This window comes from Trachurus trachurus (genome assembly GCF_905171665.1).
Source record: "Trachurus trachurus genome assembly, chromosome: 19".
Classification (NCBI taxonomy): Eukaryota; Metazoa; Chordata; class Actinopteri; order Carangiformes; family Carangidae; genus Trachurus; species Trachurus trachurus.
Genome location: NC_139913.1, coordinates 22,192,327 through 22,214,491, shown reverse-complemented (window position 1 = coordinate 22,214,491; position 22,165 = coordinate 22,192,327). Strand labels below are relative to the sequence as shown.

General features: G+C 41.4%; 2 protein-coding genes across 2 annotated transcripts; one reads left to right on the top strand and one right to left on the bottom strand.

Moving 5' to 3' along the window:
* Positions 1 to 9,098: 9,098 nt before the first annotated feature.
* LOC311002503 (uncharacterized protein) lies at positions 9,099 to 11,986 on the bottom strand. The gene is made up of 4 exons (XM_083993893.1): positions 11,880 to 11,986; positions 11,068 to 11,271; positions 10,788 to 10,972; positions 9,099 to 9,744 (listed from the first exon to the last, which is right to left on the bottom strand). The coding sequence occupies exons 2-4, from the start codon at positions 11,264 to 11,266 to the stop codon at positions 9,694 to 9,696; spliced, it is 435 nt and encodes a 144-aa protein (XP_083850019.1). The 5' UTR covers positions 11,267 to 11,271; positions 11,880 to 11,986; the 3' UTR covers positions 9,099 to 9,693.
* A 4,438-nt stretch (positions 11,987 to 16,424) lies between these two features.
* LOC311002473 (heparan sulfate glucosamine 3-O-sulfotransferase 2-like) lies at positions 16,425 to 21,111 on the top strand (the record flags this gene model as incomplete). The annotated part of the gene is made up of 2 exons (XM_083993856.1): positions 16,425 to 16,960; positions 20,493 to 21,111. The coding sequence occupies exons 1-2, from the start codon at positions 16,452 to 16,454 to the stop codon at positions 21,109 to 21,111; spliced, it is 1,128 nt and encodes a 375-aa protein (XP_083849982.1). The 5' UTR covers positions 16,425 to 16,451.
* Between the last annotated feature and the right edge of the window lie 1,054 nt (positions 21,112 to 22,165).

Below are 22,165 nucleotides of genomic sequence, written 5' to 3'. Positions count from 1 at the left end.
TTTTTGATGCAGTGTTTCATGTACCAGCACCTCAATGACAATGATGTTTATATTCTTGTGCTTTTTTGTGTATCTTGAAAATATTTGTGATTAAAGATGATTTCAAGAAAGTGCCATTCTTTAAAATTCCCCAAAGCACAGATGTAATGATGTTTCCTTTACACAGTAAAAGGGGCACAGCTGTATTCAGCTAAAATACACTGTGATGATGGTATAAAGATTAAGCAAAAATGCACAATTGCTTTTTGTTTGAAGCTTTAACGTGTTTCCATCATTGCATCATTACAGGAGAGAAGCATTTGGCAGCAGTCAACAGTAGGCTAAGCTGTTTGATGCAGCCCTTTTTTCCCCCTTAAAACTGAATGAATTGAGCCTTTTCTCTGCTTTAAGTAGCAGCAAAAGTCACTGGGGTGAGGCAGCTAAACGATCCATGTAAAAGCACCACACAGGGTAAAATTGTATTATAAGGAGAGACCTTGAATTTGGAAGCAGGACGCCTGTTGCCTTGACCTCCCATCTTCAAGTTCTCCAGCACATGAGAGCACAAGAACAACAGCACACTGAGATGATGGCCCTTTATTTTTAGAATATTACACCTTGACTCATCTGAGGGCCAGCTCTGTCGCCAATGGCCTTCATCCTCATCCTTGTGCAAAAAAAAAGTGTTTTCTTTGGGTTATTGCACCGTTCAGACGTCGTCTGAGTTTTTTTTTTTCTAACCAATTTCACTCACAGGTATTTCTCTGTCTTGATCTTAGCCGTTTTTTCATGTCAAGAGCAGATTGCTACCATGTAGATATTGATTATTTGATCAGGCCTGAGAGAGCGCTCAGTCGTGAAAAGACAAATTAGCTGCAAGCTGCTGACCAATTGCTACAAACCAATCACATCATCGTAAGCGCCTGATTGTATCAATGCCTTGCTCTCCACAAACAGAGTCATTAAGGTTTATGAAGAGGCAGAAAATGCGTCTTGTTGTTTTCATTAAACGTCGAGGTTGTGGGATGTTTCCTGTGTGCCTACACAAGGCCCAATTAGACATCATGTATTTACAGATGGTCTGGATGAACACAAAGCGACACAGGTGCAGCAGGGCCAACATCATCTACTGTAACTATGACAACACTAGATTGATTCAGGACGTGGGAATCGGGGTAGGATGGGATGCATTTCAACAGTATAGTAACAAGCATTGCTTTTTTTTAAGAGGGGAAAATTGCAGGTTGATGCCAAATATTTTCTCCACTTTGAGCTGATGACGAGTACATTTCCTCATTTCTCTCAAATCAACTCGTGGAAAAAAGAGAGAAAAGGGAGAAAGAGAGCGAGAGGGGGAGAGAGGGGGGGGGGACATAACCTGTCCATTTTCTCCTGCAGTCGCAACCTCTAATCTGCAATCTCTCCTCATCATATAGCCTCTAGCATAATATCTCCTACAATTCAACAGAATGGCCTTATTCATCTATGCAGCTGCGCTCACTACGGCGCACCTTCTCGGGAACGCAATTGAAATTCTGAATAGGCCTAATTCTGCACATGCTGCATTACAAAATGGCTTGCATCCATTCTCTCTTCAGGGTAATGACAACATGACTGCACCCAAAAATAATCCATAGACTCTACTGTTTTTTTGTTTTTTGTTTTTTTTGGGGGGGTGGAGGGGGGCGAAGATAATATTTATGGACATATGAAACACACAGGCTTACATAAGCAGCCATGTCATTTTAATACATTTGCAATGAGCAGCACAGCTTTATTCCGCCGGCAACACTATGTCTTCTGCTGAGATTAATTATTCACTTAAATTATCATACATCCGTGCAACATTTGCACATTTCAATGCTCAGTCTCTATCATCTCGTGTCTGATTTCAGCATCCATGCATGTTCGGTGACAAATGCAATAATTACGCCGGCCATTTCAGTCCCTTCTACCTGGACATCTCCACGTACCTTAATGTTTCGGCGGCTGCGGCGCGAGGTCGATGTTTTCTCTCTCCTCTCGTCCCTTCTCCCGATCGTCCGTTTTCCAACCTCGCTATCTATGTCTCCTTTTCTCTTCCCCTAAATTGATTCGCTTGTTTCCACGGCTGTGAGCTGGCTCTTGTTCTTGTAGGCTAGATCCGCAGCGCCAACGCAACGCGGGGGGCTACAGTGATGGCAGGTTAAAGATGAACCGAATCCACACACACACACTCACACTCACTCACACACGCATACACACACGTTCACATTCACAGGCACACTCGCGCGCGCGGGTTAAGGAAGAAAAAAAAGGAGGAAAAAAAAAACCAGTGATCAGATTTAGGGGTCGTTGGAGAAAATGATTTTAGTATTATCACATTTAGGAAGGAGGTCTGGGGACGAGTGCATCCATGCGCCTTATCATCACTGGAGAGGAACGCAGGCAGCAAACGCGACGGCGCCCGCTGGGCAGAGCATTTTGCGTCCAGCATAAGCGACTCTTTACGCACTTTCCGTATGTTTGAGTCTGAATCCCACTAAGGCGGCATTAGAAGAATAGATGAAGGACCAAGGACTCGTGGATGTACCTGCCTTTTTTTTGGATGTTTCCATGGATTAAACTCAACATCCAGAGCGTGATGTTACCAAAATAAGACAGTGTTTTTTTCTTTTCTTTCTTTCTCTTTCTCTCTTGCTCTCTCTCTTGTTGATTTTCAAGTCTGCAGCTTTTGCCACATCACATAAACTCAAAATATGGGATGAGAACAGTCACATATTTATTAATATGACTCAGCAGCACTCCATGTTCAGCAGAATTAAATGAGTCAGTGTGTTACGTCTAATAAAGTGAGATTTGAAGCTTTATCAGTGTTGATCACGGGCACCTGTTTGACCAGACGTCACCAAACATCTGCAGTGAGAAACATTTCTGCTCCGCTGAGTCTTAAAGAGTTTTTGGAGGCCTACTAATGTCCATGTTCACAATGAATGCTCAGTGCTAGCACATGCATTTTGGTAATGGCCGGCTAAGATTAAATCTAGCAAACTAATGAGGTCTGTTTTTCTGCAGAGTTTGCATATGAGTATTTATTTATTTTTTCCCAAAGCAATCCTCAGGGGTGAAATTAAAGCTGTACACAAGGAAGCCACCACTATAAGTTGCTGTCAGCATCCAGACAGCGGGCACTCTGCGAGGCTGGCACATTATAAAAACCTAAACCTTTGAATACTTCTGAACCCTGCGAATGTGCATGAGAAGTATTTTGCAAGCAGGTTACAGAGTTTAGTAGGCTGCTGCATGTTTTTAATTAGAGGATTGAAAGGAACGTCAGCAAGTTATTAGCCAATAAAGAAAAGCTTTAGTCAGTAAAGAGATGCCAGTCTCTCTCTCTGGCCTGTCCTTATCGATCTATAACATGAGTGTGTCCACACACACGTGTCAAGTGATTCAGCTGCTCAGAAAGATTGTAATTTAAAGTTAGTGCAGAAGAAGAGAATGCCCCCCTTGTAGCTTCATATCCACCACCAGGACTAGAGTTTGTGGGTAAAAATAAATCTCAGTACATCTTTGCTCTGTCTCAGCTCTAAAGGTCAAAGGACAGAGAAGGCCAGTTATGCTTCAGAAAGACCCCCAAGATATAAACTCTCTCTCCTCCTCTCTATCTCTCTCCTCCCTTCCCTTCCCTTCCCTTCCTCACCCTCTCCCGTGCTCCTCCCCTCCCTCCCTGTGAATGCCGTAGTGAGTATTGTTCACGACCACTAGCTTTTGCTGAAAGCCGCACAGCAATGAGGTCTCTGTGCCTTTTGCCTCTCTCTTCCTCTCCCCTCCCCCTCCTCTCTGCCTTTCTCCCTCTCTCTCTCTCTCTTCTCTCTCTCCCTCCCACCCATCTACCTCTCTCTCCTTCCCTCTCTTTCTCCCTCTATCTCTCCCCCTCTATTAAATTTCCAGTCACACAGTGGTGCAGAGGATATTCCTCCTTTCCCTCTTTCTCCCTCTTCCCTCATTCCCTCTCACTCATGCTGAAATCTTAGCCCACATCCAGCCTCTCGCTCGACCCTGGCTGCCTTTCAGTGCTTTTCTGCCACTCTCGTCTCCCCTCTCTGTACATCTTTTTGCCTTCCAACCCCCGCGCCATTTAAAATGATTCCACGCCACCCATGCCAAACACACCCTGTGCCTCTACTCTTCTTCCTTCCCCCCTCTCTCCACTCTATGTCCTCACTGTCATTGCACATTGAATCTGATATTCCCCTTATGCATGTATGGTACGTTGTGTATGTGTGTGCACGCGCACGTGTGTGTCTGTGTGTGTGTGTGTGCAGGCACCCTTGAGCATGTGTGCGTGTGTGTGTGTGTGGGAGCGATGGAGAGGAGGGAGGGAGAGGGACATGCATTTGTGCACAGTAAATGAACAAACACTCATCGCTGTATTGCTTGTGTCATCAGTACAGGAAGGCTCTTGGAGTAGAAATACAGCGGAGGGAGCTAATCCCACTATCCAGCGGACGAGTGCATGGCATTTCCAATACAACCCAAACCCCATAAACTCTTAATGCTGTGTTAGGAGCCACAGGGGAGGAGAAGGGGAGGGCAATGAGGATTTGGCAGCAACATGCTAGTGCCAAGACATATGTGGCATGCTGATAGCAGTAGAGAGGTGCTGCTCACATTTTGAAGAAGCTTAGGAGGGGGGGGCTGATACACATCCATCACTTTGATGATTTGGGGATTCTAGCTATAGGCCTCACCGCTCTGGAAGCAGGATAGTAGCACACAGTTCATCGCAAAGATAAAGAACGTGAATTATCTATGTAGCAGTGGCACCGATGTTAGATTTGGGTGAAGAGACGTCGGTGATCCGTTCACTGGCCCTGAGTGTCCAATTGGGATCGCGAACAAAGTGATATTTTTGAGGTTATTTTTAGGAATTGTTGCCGAAAAAGTTGGATTGGTGCTCATTGCCATCTGTGCAAGAGAATAAGAGAGATACAAGAGAGAGTTTCGAGTTATTCATGGTGACACCCCTGTGTGTGTGTATGTGCGTGCGTGTGTTAGGGAGACAGAGAGGGAGAGAAAATAGAGAGAAAAATCCTAGTGTCACAGTATCTTAGCAACTGCCTCCATCTCCTTGGAGACAAGAACTGACATCATTTCCTGTCTGTGAGAACTCACTTTTGGTTTGTACACAGTGTGTTTGTGCGTACAACTGCGAGGGCATGTACGTCTGTGTGAGTGTGTGTGTCTGTTTGTTTGTGTGTTGGCGTGTGTCCATGTTCATATGCAGATGTGGGCCTGCAGTATGTGCACTGATGCAGATAGGATGTACGCCAGTGATGTACGCCAGTGTTTCAGTCAGGGTGCATTCAAGAATGTCGCTCAATAGTCGTTTTCAGTGATCCACAATTACACTGGGACTGATTTCTGCTTAAGACAGCTCTTTTTTTGTACTTCAACTATCATTTTATTAACAAGGATTTCAAATGGATCTCTTTACATGAAAACCAAAACAAAGATGCACCCCAAAAAAACAATTTCAACGCTATTTTCTAGCAGCTAAGGTCCATAAATCTATTCTGTATACCTTAAAACAACAATTTTTGTCTGTTTATACTAATGTGAAAGGTTTGTTTGCTTTTATTTTCAGTTCATTTGTAGTACTTCAACAACCAAGACTCTGTGTCTGTATCATGAAGTTTGCTAGTATCTAGACTCTTCTGTTCATGTAGGCCTACATCAAACAGCTTGTGACTTATTGTAGCGAAAATCCAATCTTCAACTGCCATCTTGTGGGCAAAAGAGTGAAGTGCAGCCAGAAATAAAGTATAACAACTCAATTCACTGTTTATACACAAACGACTACAACACAAAAAGTTTAAACTACCAGTATTACCGGTAATACATACCTAATTCTTTGTGTCATACAAATGTAGAAAATTCAACAATAACTGTCCTTTATTTCAAGTCACCAATGTGAAAGATTTGAACTTGCAAATGGTGATAAGTCAGAGAAAAATAAAAATAAAAATATTTCCTAATGTGAGCTCATGGATAGTTACGAATTAGCATATATAATTTCCATGTCCAGAAAGAACGTGTGTACCCAAAAAACTATCTCTACAAGTAGCAGAAACTTGATGATGTTGAGGACAACTTTAAAAACCTTATCCTGTTGGGACTCTCTAATAACTTATGTGAACAATTTACGTCTGGAACTAGAACTCTGAATGATTAGAACTGCCCTTGAACAATCCTGTAAGAAGTATTAGGTGCACTTGTTATTGTTGAGAATATGATTGTTTTATATGATAATTGGAAAACTACAAATATAGTGTTTAAAATAAAAATAAATAAAAAACCTTATCCTGAAACAAGATGACGTCTGTATCTCAGTAAACTTGGGGTGTCCTTTCCTCAGATGTATAACACGACAGCTTCATCATAGTACCTGCCTCCAAAAGATTTCATTGACATCGACATGAAACTGCGACTTTCACATGGAAACAGAGCTGGTTGCAGTTGCATTCAAAGAAATGATTTTGTTTCACAGATGCATTGAGCAGGAATTCCCAAATCTAAAAGATTACTCTAAATGAAAGTCTGCACCCTGAAGAAAAAAAAGGGGTCACTTCTAAAATGGCTTTAAGGAGGAAGAACAGGCTTTAACAGGAAGAATGTCTGGGATTACAGAGAAGTCCACACAGTCAGAGGTTTGATGTTGCAGAAAGCGGAGAGGTACATGCATCTCATCTTAATCTCATGAGCTAGGTTAGGACAATTTAGTGTTGAAGATGCAAATGTCATAAAATAAAGTTCCCACAAAAGCTTGTGATGAACCAGTCCAGCCCTTGGAAAAAATATGGGTCACCACATGAAAGAACACACAGACCTTTTTACCTTCAGCAGATGATTATTATTCCAGGCTCATATGAATCGACACAGTCAGCAACACAAAGAGTCAGACCATCACACAGATCAGCATACGATTTACAAGACGTCACAAGGGATTTGGTCCAGCATTGTGCCAAGATGATGCTTCAGCAGAAAGTGCACACGTCAGCAAAACATTCTTATTCAAGCTCACAACTTTATCATTAAAGTTCCCTCAATCAAAAGGAAGAGACAAGGGAAAGCCAAAGCAGCAAAGGCACGGCTGTAAAACACACACAGTGGCCTGCACCGCCTGTTCTGTAGCCCAAACTGTCATCCCCTGTATAGACGCTGGCATACTGTATAACATATAAGCACATGAGGGACACAGATGACTTGACGTGTTGTCTCCACATATTAATCAAAATTTTTGTAGTTTTCTGTATGCTAATATAATATTCTCTGTGCATCTGTGCATATAAATAAGACATTTTAGCCATGATGGTCATGGTCTGTCAGTTTGCCATTTAATATCTTAAATAACTCAATAGATATGCAACACAGAAATGTGTAGTTACAGGGTGAAACTGTCTGACCTTGTTGAGCAGTTCAGGTTCACATTTGTCTATTGATTAAAATGTCACACTTGTTGGCTCAATTGCCATGAAATTGACAGATACCCATGAAAAAATACAATTTTTGCTCCTGAAGTGCTGACTACATTTCATGTGCTCTACTCTAATATTCACATCAAATGAAGATTTGTACATTTTGCAGTCAAATATAATTATTCCCAATATCTGATTAAAATTTGCATTTGTTCTGTTTGTTTTATTAGCAATTACCTGAAAATAATGACCTTCATGTGATTGATTCATAATGTTAGCACACTAACACGCCACACTAGGATGTTGCCCATAAATCTGCTAAACGTCAGCATGCTGACATGGTCTATAGCATTTAGTGTAGTAGCCGTTTGTCAAACAAATAAAAGTTTCAAATCAAACTTCAAATTATACAAATCAAAGGGCCACCGTTGCACCATGGGTTGTGGTGTACTCGGATGGGAAAAATATAATGTCCAAACAAATGTCCAATTTCAACAAAAATCGTGGTTTATTTAGCCAAAAAGTGAGCAAACAAAGAACAAAGAAAATCCTGTGCCTCTCCCGCTCCGGTAAAAAACTATTTGCCCACCCAGGTGCATGCTGGTCCCTTACCGACAGCAGGTGCCCCCCGAACGTACCCAAATTAAACAAAACACAAAATTTAAACAAGAAACACCTAAACTAAACACATAATAAACTAGAATGTTAATAGAAATTTCATCATAATGAAATCAAATAAATTGAGAATAACCAAAACAAAATACTCACTAAACAAAATACTAAACAGCACTAAATACTACAAATAAATAGCTCCAACATTTAGCTTCAGCCTATAGCTTCATAGAGCTGTCACCCATCTGAGAGAATTTAATAGCCCATCAGAAAGCAGCTTGATCTGTCCATGGCCACATGTCCACAACACTAGCATTGTGAGCCTCACACAGCTCCAAGTGCAATGAGGAGGAATCAGTGTAAGTGCAGAGACTCTGCAGCACCACCTGTGTTTCCTGTTTCTGACATCTCACTGACAAAAACTTAGAACCTAACCCTAACCACATCACAGAGTAGAGTAAGTGTGTAGCCTATGCATAAGATTGCTTTATTCTGTATTGTAAAAGAGGGGGCCCTGGCAGCCGGCGCTTCACAAACCACTTATTTCCACAGTGCACAGCTGGAGCACCTCCGGTTCTCATCTGGACTTGGACAGCTCAGCTTTCTAACTTCCAAATAGCCTACATGAAACACAATTAAAACAATACACAACCTTTTACAGAATTTGCTGTCAGCACCTCCACGTGTAGGTTCCACCCACGACCTGCATCCCCCTCTGGTCCGCAACCACTCTCTCCCCCCAACATATATATAATAGTACTGATACATTTTGTTCCAACAGCCTCAAATCAAGCGAGTCAGTGCAGTGGTGTTGGTTCAACTTTAACCTACCTTTTGCTGCAACTTTGTTCAGCAACCTCAGGTGCGGGATGCGCCGGCCTTCCTCTCAGCCCGGGATCCAAACTCCATCACGTCGTGGTCACCAGTCACCAATTATGTTGTGGCAGAAAGAGGTGGATTACAGTAAGAGAGGAATCAGTTGGTCGAGACATAGGTGTCCAATGGGGAGACTTCTTTATTTACAGCAGCTGTATTACAGAGCTTGACATGCCTTTTTATACTGAAGACAGCGTGTGTGTGGGTGTTGAGTGGACTCATCCTGTTTACTCTGTTCTCAATTCCTAGAAAGGGGGGGACATTTCTCAATTTCACTTATCTTGAACCTTAACAAAGATGTGGGTGTCTCAACATTGTTTGTGTGTGTGTGTGTGTGTGTGTGTGTGTGTGTGTGGTGTACTTAGGCCTATGCCAATATTTCCAGATGTTTCTTGTTGTTTCATGGACTGGTTTCTTCGGCGTCAGAACAGGTAATGGTGACCTGGCTCTCACTCTCCCACAGTAGTCTACTCTACATCATAATAAGCTTATATGAATCTAAAATTAAGAATGTTGTGAATTGACATATCATCTTACAACAGAACCGACAGGATTGAGCAAAGATTGAGAAAATGAAGAAAGAATAAATACTGTAATGAAATCACATTAATGTACATGTAACAAACCATATCTTAAACTCAGGACAGCTGAGTGGTTCGGTGAGTCTCATGTGAAAGTCCCTTATGTTGTCTCTATTCTCTTAATAATCCAAGATAGGGCACTGTCGTTCTTCAGATCTTTTTCCTGTTTTTAAATGTTGACATCCCTACTCCTTTTTTCCAAGAATTTTCTTCATTCTTCCAGATGGAAGACCCAACTGCAAAAGAAGTAAAAAATGATAGGTGTCAAACACTATATGAAAAATCAGTTTATGTATATACAAAGATAGTAAACAAACATTGGAAGGTGACTATGTTGGATGCATGATTTCCAAACAAAATGATCAGGAAAATGTATGGTTAGTAAATGTATCATATACCGTATATATCATATTTTGTAGTCCACTACTTTTTTAAAGGGATACTTCACCCAAAAACCACTTGTAGTAGTAGCTCTGTTGATGTTTGTGCGCATGCGCAAGATTTGTTGCAAGATTTTTCTCCATCATTGTAAACCAGTGGATGTATGATGTAAAAACGAAAGAACGTCTCACACAGGGCTGCGTGAGACGTTCTTTCGTTTTCGTTTTTACTGCTGGGAGCTACCACTACAACAAAGCTAACAACTTTTTCATGTCGCAACTTCAGGACACTGGGTTCAGTACAGACGAGCAGTATGGAGGCATTTGGATGTTTCATAGTTTGTGTTTTGGAATCAAAATTGAACTCTATCTGCCGCCATTATATGAAAATCCGTTACCAGCCGGTCCCCCCCTTGAACTCCAAAAGCGTTTTGATAACTCCAAAAGTTCCCCAAACCCTTCCTTGGCATGACGGTGAGTAGATCAGATCACTGATGTGGTGATCAGATTGTGATGGAACTGACAAACGTTGCATTTAGTGCCACGCGTTACACGTCACTGCTCTGGAAACACTGGTATAAGTGTCTTTTAATAAGGGGCTGCTAGGCTACCCCGTATGTTGTTGTTGTTTGTTGTTGTAGTATTGTTGTATTTTTAACTGGACCCAGAGTCTGGACTAATAAAGTATCTATCTATCTAGAGAAAATTGGTGAATTATTGATTTTGGTGAAGTATCCCTTTAACATGATCAAACCATAATTTAAACGTGGTCCAAGTGAAGCATACAACATTACACTGCTATATGGAGGTTTGTATACCCATGGATCCTTACTAATAGATCCAAGTGATCAAATAGCCTACTAATATTTACAACACCATATAAAAGTTAATGTGATTACCTCTTTTCGGACCTTCGTGTATGCTGCTTTATTGCGGGGACAACGGAAAAGTCCTTTGTCCTTGTAGAACAGACAGTTCACTAGAAGTCTGAATGAAGACTCCATTTTTCTGTTGTCTGGTAAAGTGTAGTCTTCGTCAAATGTGTGATGCATCGCCACCAGAATGACTCTTTCCTTTGTTAAACCTTTGTACAGACAGACAAGAGGGATCATTAATTGCAGCAAAAAGACAAAACTAAACGTGTCATTTTTTCTTTCGATGGGGTCTCTGCATGCTTACCTTCGATATGGGACTCGGCTGCATCGAAGGCAGCGTTGACATCAATCTCAAAACGACTGACAATTGGACAGAAGACAATAATCGCATCGCTCTCCTCATGTTTCTTCACCTGCTTTGCACCTTTGCTGGTGAGTTTTTTCAGAAATGTCTCATGAGAGTCCAAAGTCTTTCCAGCTTCATATGAGTAGATTTTTACCATTTTTCCTGAAAAGAAAAAACAGAGTTTCTGTTAAGTTTGGGGCGATGGGGCCCTGTTTACTGTTCACAACTAATTGTCCAATCAGATTCATTCCTTTGTTGATTTTTCTTAACTTCTCTTTATAGAAACAGAGATGACACCTGCTATTACAGTATGGGATGTTTTCTCACATCCTCAATTGTATGTGATTAGATTAAATATTTCAGTAAGTGGTAGGCTAGGCTACTGTATCCATCCAAAGCACAATCGAGGTTTCTTTGGCTGTGTGTAACCGTTTAGAAAAGAGAAAGATGATGACTCTAACTGAACTGACCTGACCTCAAACACTTCCTGTATAATGTTTGTTGTGTTCATACCGTATGACAGCTTGTTGCAAACAAAAAGGTTACTACTGCAGCAAAGCACAGGGGAAAAAGACATTTCCTTTGTAACCGTTATCCTTAAAAGTGGTCAATTTCACCCTATGGTGAAGTGTTTTCACGATTTGAGGGGTTTGCTGAAAACACTTTAAAACAGAGACAATTAGTTCATGGAATTACTTACTGTTTACAGCATACAGCAACACCGTCGGCTATGGTATTTAATGATTGAATTTAATTTAGGGTCCACTTACTCTTTGAGTCGATGTTCAGTCGAATTGTTCCGTGTGAGACCAACACCCCGGAGTTACACAAATTCCAGCGTTTGTGTTGTGCATACTTTCACTTTCTCACTTAAACAATGACGCAACTAAGGGTGCGCTACCGCAATGTGACCAGCAGAGGTCAGTGTTATAAAAATAGTTGGGCGCTCAAGAGACAGGATGTTAGGCCTGCACGGCAGACCCTGTTAATTTTCACAGTTGAAGAATAACACCAGTGGGAAATACTTTCAAACACATGTACTATTCACAAATTAAAGATTTATGATAAATCACTTTTTATGTCTCAGAGGCCTAAAAGAAGAGAAGCTACAGCCACAGGCTGCAGCTTTTAAAAAGCTACAATCTCAAATGTCCAATTGAAATCTGCAGGATTTTACTGGATGTTGGAGGTTTTGATTTGTTTGTTTGCATAGAAACAAGATCTACAAGACAATCTGATTTTCTCTATATATGCAGCTGGGAATAAATGCACAGATCCAGTTTCCTGTGTCAGCACATCAATTCACACTGTTAGCATCTAAACTAGTCTACTGAACAGCCTGAGGCCCCAAGGCTGCATTTATATCTTAACACTATGTCAACTGACAAGCTGACTACAGAGGATCACTACAACTGCATGTTTGTCACCAGCCGAGACAGTTCAGTGTGTATACTGTTTCATAAAGGAGAGGTGTGAAGTGAATCAGTGGGAGTGTTTCCTCATCCTGGATCATCTGTATCTGTATCTGCACCCAGTGTCAGATCAGAGGCGAGACAAGCTGACATCCCCCCTGAGGTTTCACTTACCTCTGACAAATGAGCAGTGCTGCTGATGGAGTGGTCAGTGGGCAAAGCTTGGCCTTTATTCACTGATCTCTAAAAGACAACCAGCAGATTAAAGAAACACATTGTGTGTATTTCCAGACACATTTTTTATTTTTGATTTGTTTGTTTCCCCTAAAAGTTACATTACGATAAATGAAAAAATCTCTGTCTATTCCAACTTTTATATTCTTAGGATGGTTCTGCATTGCTGTAGTGGATAAACTTGGTCTGGCATCGGTTACAAGCCATTAAAGAAGTTCATAATCAGGGCATGCAGTTAGTTAGTTAGTTAGTTAGTTAGTTAGTTAGTTAGTTAGTTAGTTAGTTAGTTAGTTAGTTAGTTATGAACTGAAAACGGACACTTTCTTACTCTTTCGCACCATCAAACTACCAGACTAAAAGAACTCCAGGTAATAAAGCAGCAGTTTACATTTCACAGACACGGATCTGAGATAATTAAATAACTGTATGTGACATTTGTATAGTATTTCTATCCTTTAGACTGTCTCAATGAAACAGTCTGCATTGTTCACACATCCTGAATGTCTTTGTTATTCCCACTATGATCAAAGGACAGTTGTGTAATCCACATTTATTTACTATTGGCTTTGGGAAATGTTTATTATGTTGATCAGTGTTTCTGCCACATTATACAAGTATCATCTAGTCGTGTAATTTTTTAATAAGCCGAGTCAAAACCAACTGAACCAAAACAGGAGAAGTGCCTCAGAATATATTTTTTTGTAAATTTTTAATTATCATCTCACTTTCCTTTTGAGGGTTTTTGACAGTTATAGAGTCACATGGCAAATGCCAGTCTCCTCTAAAGTGGCCTAGCAAAAGTTATGTGCATTAGGGTTTTATCTCGCATCAAACCAACAAGACAGAAACTGACTTCACCTCAAATCGCATGAGAGACACTAGCAGTGCTATCACCTTTGATATCACATGCACAACGCCTGCAGGAGGTTCACCCCAGGGTCCACAGTCCAAACCACAACTTCAGCTACATGTGATCCATCTGAGGGTCTCGGTCTCCAGTTACAAGCCAAGTTTTGACATTCTGCATGATCCTGCACCAATGTCCAACTTATTACACACTTCATCATATTATCATCTTCATCCTGCTCATTCTTACACTTTGCATTTAACCTGTACCGTAGTTAGTGGGCCTATTGTCAGTAAATCCTCCTATTTAAATGGAGTCTTTGTCCTGTTGTGTTCCCTTTGAAGAAGAGACTGGAGGTCCACAGAACTGAGGAATCACAGCTTCTCATACTGGACTGATTGGATTATGGATTCATAAATTATTTCCTCCTTAGAGGTTGGTTCCTTCAGTGAGTGTTAATTTACACTACACTGCTCCTCTGTCACAGTTTCTGTCTAAAAAATTTAACCGTCTCTTAACTCTATAATAAATAAAACCACACACACACTCTGTGAATTAGACTAAGAGTAAGATGATTTTAGGTACCAGTATCCCTGATAGTGGCACTGCAAAAACAAGCCGCACACTCAGCACAGGCGATTATAACATTTAATCACTGAGCACTATCGCAGAGCTTTGCCGGCTTCTCGCCCCAAGGTTTGATTTACCCGCCCTCTTCCTGAGGAAAAATCTCATTCACTAGACGAATTGCTGAGCGGGCCTCTCCGACCAGCCCCTATAAATCATTCTTTAATCAGAGGCCTCTGAGATTGGGCGCAGACACCCGCGGGAGCAACACAGTGACACCTCAACTCCTCCCCATGTGTATATCTGCAGTCCTGGGAGTTTTTATCCTCTTCTGTTTCCACCTCGGGTTTGTCTGCATTTGTATCAGTCATCGGGAAACTAAGAGGGATGACCCACCCTGCACACTCCAACACCCCCCTCTGCTCGGAGGAGAGAGATGCCAGGCACAAGATTACTGGTTTCAGACTGCGAGAGGTTACACCCTCTCAGGGCTGGCAAGCAAAGCGGGCGACTGCTCCAGAACCTCAGGACTGCTGGGAACTCTGAAAGCTCCATCTTTCTAAACCGCTCATGTTGTGGTTTCCAAAACATGAAATGGGGAAAAATACTCACTAAATCACTAATAAAGGCAGATAGCTGACAGCTCTGGTCAGTTTTCTCATTATCTCCAGATTCTTTTTCAGACAACAAAGTACGTCATATAACAGGAGAGACTTGTTTTTGAAACAAAACAGAAAAGTCTGTTTTCTATTTTTGAATACAGGTGGAGATAATAGTTGTTTGTTTGTGTCATCAGCCAATCAAGATGAGTCCCTCTGTCAAGTCATGAGCAGTAAACCAGAGTAGTTAGTTCTATGAGGACAGGACATGTTGATAAGGGATATTAATCTGATAATTATTACCTATTAGTCATCATCACACATTCTGAGAGCTCAAGCTGACATGTTGTATCCGACCATTTGCCAACACTCATATTTGAGAAGGTGGTGGAGGATTTTTTTTTTTTTTATGCTTTTTTACTTTGAAATATTTCAAATGAATCATTTTTGAAAATAGATTATAATTTCTGTCTGATAGTGGAGAATCATTATCTGGGTGAACTGAATATCCTGTGGTTCATAGTTTAGCCTTGAGCCTCGAGGAAACCGCCGTTGAGAAAAAACAAACTGTTTTGGAGCTTTCAATCATATCACATGATCTTCATTGGCGTGTGGAGTTTTTTGTGGTGCTATTGGGTTGTTGTTGGTGGGTTTTTTTTCTGACTAATTTTAAGCACCGAGTGATATTGACTTTCAGCACTGGACTGGCAGGCTGAGTGGTACAGAGTTATGTAAACCTATACACAACCCTCAAATAAAGACAAATCTTAAGTGAGAAACCAAAAAAGGTAACCTCAGGTCACTTCAGAATAAAAAGAGAATCTGGTAGGGATTTGTGCAACAGGATGAAAATATCTCTCACAGTGAAAAACCTACAGCTTCCTCTGAATGGAGGGCTGCGGTGCTGCCGGTAAGGGTCGTGGAAGTATTAAATCATGGATATGTCTCATCCTGAGGTTCTTATCTGTCTTGTGCTGTTGGTGTAAACTGCTGCTATTGCTTCATCCCTCACACATGGAGACGTATTCAAAGTCTATATTGCATCTCATGTGGCTGGAAGGAATTTCACATATAGGGGATGTATGATCCATGTTTACAATGCAGGAGCAGAGGCGATGCAAAGAGGTGAGTGCGGTCAGATGAGCGCGAGGAGGGAGCTGCTGGACCTTTTTTTTTAATTCAAGGATGCTCTGACGTCACCATGTAGAAGTGTTTTTTTTTCTCCCCTCTCTCTCTCTCTCTCTCTCTCTCTCTCTCTCTCTCTCTCTCTCTCTCTCTCTCTCTCTCTCTCTCTCTCTGTCTCTCAGCCGGTTTGGAGCTGACAGTCCGCTCAAGTTGCCGGAGAGCGCGCTCACCCTCTGCCTCTTCCCCTCGTGCGTGATGACCATGGAGACGTCCAGGAGTTTTTTTAAAGGAGGACGACGTTGCCAAAAGTCAGTGGGCAGCGAGGGATGCCTTTTCAATTCACGAGCTGAGGAGATGGGGCACGGATGGATTGTGTTAGTATGCTGCGTGACCAAGTGATGGAATAAGTGCTGACTGCCAGCTGAACTGACTCAAGTTTTTTTTTTCTTCTTTGTCCTGCTTTGGAGTCAGTGAGCAGTTCAAAGCCACTGAAACAACCTGAGAGGACGGATCGCAGAAGCAATTAGAAAACCATGCACTGTTCATATCCATGGAGAGATGGCATGCGTGCTCCTCTTCACTCGACTTCTTCCCTTCTCACACAGGCTCACCAGAACATCCATTTGCCTGCTATCTCTTCTCCTTTCATATTTGTGCTACTGTGCGCTCTTCCCTGCCGAGACCATCATGCAAAAGTCAGGTGATCCGAGCTGTCAACGCGTCCTGGCCGATGGAGCCAAATTAAGGCGCCTCCAGAAATCCCTCTCCTGCGTTTTGGCGCCGCTGGATGTGAGAGCGAGCGGTGCTGAGGCGTCCGGGCTGAGAAGCGCCTCTCAAAGACCCCCGTCGGCTCTCCTCCACGTCGTCAGGAACGACACGCCCAGCCCCCCGATGGGTAGTTTAAAGTTTGGGAATAAAAAGTTACCAAATGCCATCATAGTGGGTGTGAAGAAGGGCGGGACGAGAGCGGTGCTGGAGTTCATCAGGATCCATCCTGATGTGCGAGCAGCTGGAACAGAGACTCACTTCTTCGACAGGAACTATGATAGAGGTCTGGAGTGGTACAGGTAAGAGCACAGCTCGCCTGCACAGGTGCGCGTCCATCTGTGCCTGTCATGTTGTCTGTAAACAGACTCTGCAAATGATTCTCGTTTTGTGGCAAGAAATCAAAGACCGAGGCTGTTTGTGTTTCTACACTGTGGAGACTTAAAATAGAACATGGTCTGTTGGGTAAACCTGTTAGTTGGGACAGTAAATTATTTGTTGCCTTGATTGGTTCAAGTGCAGCTTTTTCACATAGCTGCCTGTAGACATATTGTCAGCTGTGCCTGCTGGGTCTAACATATATCTGCTTGTAACTGAATAGTGAAGATATATAGATATGTTAACGGTGACTATTTTGCTTTGTGATTCAATTTTTATATATATATATATATATATATATATATATATATATATATATATATATATATATATATATATATATATATATATATATAATTCTACCTTGGAAATTCAAGGATATTCAGATAAGATGTTGTTGTGGCTGTTCATCCTACAGCTTCTCTGTCTGATAAGCCCGTCTATTCATGAGGGAGTTACCTAAGCAATACTTTAACACCTATAAAACACTGTGTCATCTGTCAGTCAGTGTGAGCTCCTCTGAGAATTACAATCACTCCTCATATAAAATCAGTTTCCTGCCGTTACAAATGTGGCCTTGTGCTGTCCTTGCCCCCCACCCCCACCCCCCTCTCTCCCCAGGGTGCCTCTCTGTGTACAGTGCACTGTGTTTTAGAGTTGGGTAAACATCCTCGATGTGTTCTCCACGGTCTCTTGACTCATTTCACATCCTTATTGCAAAGAAACTTTGGAGGCCTGATTTCTGTTTACACCAGCACAACAGTGGCTCTTTTTTTTTTCAAGATGTACCGTGGAGCAATTCATCAGATTTCTCATAAAAATTCAGCCTCTGGAGGCGAACAGTGTAAACAGAGGTGTGCAGGCCCGCTGTAGCTGCAAGGCCTCTCAGCTATTGTCTTGTTTTTGTTTGTAATAGTTAGACTAATATCTATAAATGAGATTTACACTGGATGATTTATTGATTTTAAAATGCTAAATGAAGCACTGTTAACAAAGAGGTTCCCCATTGAATTCTTTGTTTGTCTTTGTTTGACAGATGATCAAGCGTCTATTCCACATAAACAGCCGCCACATCACTATTTAAACACATTAATTACAGATGTAAAGCAGATGTGTCCTATGTGGTTTAGTCATGAAGCAAAAAGAGACAACCACGCACAACACATTCACAAACGCAGACTGACTTCCAAATACATTTCATGTTAATGATTGGCTGTCAGGTACCCTGCAGGAGGTATACGTATCAGTGGTATTATAAAATAATTATAGACTGAAAGTATCTCCACTAATTGGCACTCTTCAGGACAGTTGGAGGCTGGAGCCCTTTTATCTCAGAGATGTGTCTTGGAGGTGTGTGATCCTTCTACCATCACTGCAATGTGATTGGCAGCTGTCAAAGCTGTCGAGGAAAGGTCAAATGGCAACTTTTTGTCTGCGGAGGATTGCCTCCAAGACAAAGAGTTGCTTCTCTGAAACTAGTTAATAACAGCTAAATTATTGTTTCCTGTCTCAGTTTTAGTGTGAGATCACGTCTGCTGACGCTTTGCCTTTGGGCAAACAAAAGAATAAAGAAAACAGAGAAGTGATATAGATACCTGGGGATGGCTCACTGGGTACACTGCAAAAACTCAAGTATCTTACCAAGAATATTTGTCTTATTTCTAGTCTAAATGTAATTTATAGTCAAAACAAATCTCATTATACTTAAAATAAGACTCATCACATAAAAGGTAGCTTGTTTTTAGATACTTTTTACTCCTTTCAAGCATTTTTTTCACTTGAAATAAGTAGAAAAATCTGATAGTGGAACAAGTTTTTCTTTCTTATTACAAGCACAAAAATCTTGCTTTCACTGGCAGATTTTTCTACTTATTTCAAGTGAAAATTTGTTTGAAATAAGTGAATATGATCTAAAAACAAGTTCATTTTTAGGAGATGAGTCTTATTTTAAGTGGAAAGAGATTAGTTTTGACTAAAATGAGACATTTTGACAAGAAATAAGACAAATATTCTTGGAAAGATTTTGAGTTTTTGCAGTGTATGGATGTGGATGCATCAGATGGAGACTGGACTGGAGAGACCAAGTGAGAAGAAATGCAATAAAATGGCACAAGTCTGTGCAGCACTAAAGGCTGCAGTGCGGAGCCAGGTCGGCCAGGGACTGGAGCTAGTGTGGAAAAAACAAATAAACATTTCATATTATTTTATGGGCCACTTGAAGTACAACAAAAGATTTATCTAGTGTAAGCAGCGAAAATTCATCCTTGCTTCATTTTCCAGTTTTTTCTTTAATCTATACTTTAGTCCAGGGGTGGGCAATTGTTTTTTCCAGTGAGCCATACTGACTCTAATTAAGTAAGTGAAGTGATGAACCTACTGCTATGACTATTGGGATTATTATGGCAATGGGCCAATTTGCCAAAATGTTGAACTATCCTTTTAAAATACACAAACCGACTAATTTGTAGATTTAGCTGAAACTAGTGAAATTAGTCAATAAATCGACTAATTGATTGTTAAAACAGTTGCAAACATTAATTTAGAAAGGTTTTCCATAATCAAGTAACCATTAAGTCATTTTAAGTATAAGATCCAAATCCATCCTGTACGTCTACAGCACCATGTCTTGATAACCATTAGACAGTTCTCTGGTGTTGTTGGCAAATGGTTAAGTCATAATTGACTGATTATTCTTGAAAATATCTTTGACTGCAGCCGTATCTAAAGGCCCCCGTTACAATCTGTCCTTAGTCTGTGATGGTCTCTAATCAGACTTCAAACTTTTACTTTGTGGGGGTGTTGAGTGGCGCAGGTGGTTAAGCAGGCACCCCATGTATAGAGGCCACAGTCCTCAGGCAGCCCTTTCCTACATGTCCTTCCCCCTCTCTGCCTCCCCATTACCTATCTCTCTCAACTGTTCTATCTAATGAAGGCACAAAAAACCAAAAAATATACTTGAAAAAAAAAACTTTTACTTTGTGAAAGCATACCTGTTCACATGGTTTCTTTCAAAGACCACAATGGCCTAGTTAGAAGACCCAGAAGTCACTCTGCTATATGTGTTCTGTTTGAATTCATGGTGATTTATTGCTCTTGAACCATGCAGGGCTGATGCACAGGAGAGCTGTCTGCAAGACAGGTCTCCTGTGACAACAGCCTATGACTTTGCTTCTGTGCTCCTATTATCATTTACATAGAGAAACTGGGTTCACACTCAAGTCAGTTAGTGAGGTTTTACATCTCACTTGTGTAATCCTGCCCTAAATAGACATCTAATACACAATTTATTCCTTTTGACTGATGAACGCAAGGACATTATGTCCTCTGAATCTAAGACTTTAACCAATTCAGAACAGCTAGAAAGTATGTTTTAAAAAAACAGTAATGTAATGTCAGTGTAAATGAAAACTCTTACCTCACTGGAACTTTTACTCTGTGTTTTCATCTTTCATTCAGAGGTTTAATGCCAAGGACTCTTGAAAGCCAAATCACAATGGAGAAGACACCAAGCTACTTTGTGACAAAAGAAACACCACGCCGCATCTCTACCATGTCCCCCAACACCAAACTCATTGTGGTGGTGAGAGACCCTGTCACTCGTGCAATATCAGATTACACTCAGACTTTATCCAAAACCCCAGACCTGCCGAGCTTCCAGGATCTGGCCTTCAGAAACCAGTGCCTGGGCATCGTGGACATGTCCTGGAACGCCATCCGGATCGGCCTGTACGCTGTGCACCTGGAAAACTGGCTGCGGTACTTCCCCCTGGCTCAGATCCACTTTGTGAGCGGAGAGCGCCTCATCACTGACCCAGCGGGGGAGTTGGCTCGAGTGCAAGACTTCCTCGGGTTAAAGCGCATTGTCACAGACAAACATTTCTATTTCAACCGCACCAAAGGCTTCCCTTGCCTTAAGAAGCCGGAGAGCAGCGGCTCGCCTCGCTGCCTGGGCAAGTCCAAGGGCAGAACTCACGTGCAGATAGACAGAGACGCTATAGAGCAACTACGAGACTTCTACAGACCTTACAATGTCAAGTTTTATGAAATGGTGGGCCATGATTTTAAGTGGGAGTAGAGATTTGGAGACACATTTTTGAGGCACTTATGTATTCCACAAATCTCCTGTCAGAACTGGTTTGCTACAGTAAAGTCATGGTGAAGAGGAGCAGCGAACTCTCAGCAGACATCAGATAATTTGTGTGAAGCAGTAAAAACAGTATTATTCTTTCAAGAGACACTAATGAACAGAGTCAAATCTATAGTATGGCATTGCTTTTGCACCTGTGATGATCAGTTACCAGCCAGCATCAGCGTCCTGCTTGTTGTTAGATATTATAGCCGTCATTCCAGCTTCAGGATCTCACGATTCCAGCTCCTGCGTCCGTATGTTATTGCTGACTGGATCCCACATTTGCTGACTGCTTTATAGAAAAAGAGGAAATTCCAGGGAATGGGATTAGTTCCTCTTAAAACCTGCTTCACTAATCAAGGCAGGGTTTGAAAGCGAGACCTTGGAAAATGTCAGTGAAGTCTTCAGGGAGAGCAGAATTAAGCTGCAGCACTGTGGTGGTAAATCCAAAATGTAAAGCCATAGCACAAGTGTGAACCACCTAATGTTACTAACTGTTGGTCTCATCAGTTTCTATACACAGTGAGGGTTTTTTTTCTATCTATCCAGCATGAATCAGATTCATCCATGCTGTAACATTCAGCACATCACTTTGTAGTCTGTGTTTTATTTGCAAAAAAAAAAAATTCATGTTTCTATTTTTGTTACAAAAAGTATTTAATCACTGCCTTACACACAATGCTTGTCAATGTACATCATTAAATGAAACACATGCACAAATATATTTATAAAGGTATTGACTCTGTCTCATCTGAAGCCTTGACCTTGATGAGTTGCATTTTAGAAAAATGTGTGCTCAATCACTTTTTAAATCCCCTCCCACTGGCAGCTTTTGCTGGATTTATATAAAAGCAAACACCAAATGAAACAGTGGTCCTTTAAACTGAGGGCTGACACCGTGATTAAAATTCGAACAAATTAGAAAAATGGCTGAATCTGTGCTTTATGCATCTAGTTAGCGAAATTGTGGGTTTTCAACAGATTAGGCAATCTCGACAGT

Bases quoted from the DNA above. Each gene is read 5' to 3' on its own strand.
- LOC311002503 (XM_083993893.1), bottom strand. From the start codon at position 11,266: ATGGTAAAAATCTACTCATATGAAGCTGGAAAGACTTTGGACTCTCAT. The intron at 10,973-11,067 runs GTAAGCATGCAG...GTCTGTACAAAG, and splicing joins AGCCGAGTCCCATATCGAAG to GTTTAACAAAGGAAAGAGTC. The intron at 9,745-10,787 runs GTAATCACATTA...CTTCTTTTGCAG, and splicing joins ACACGAAGGTCCGAAAAGAG to TTGGGTCTTCCATCTGGAAG.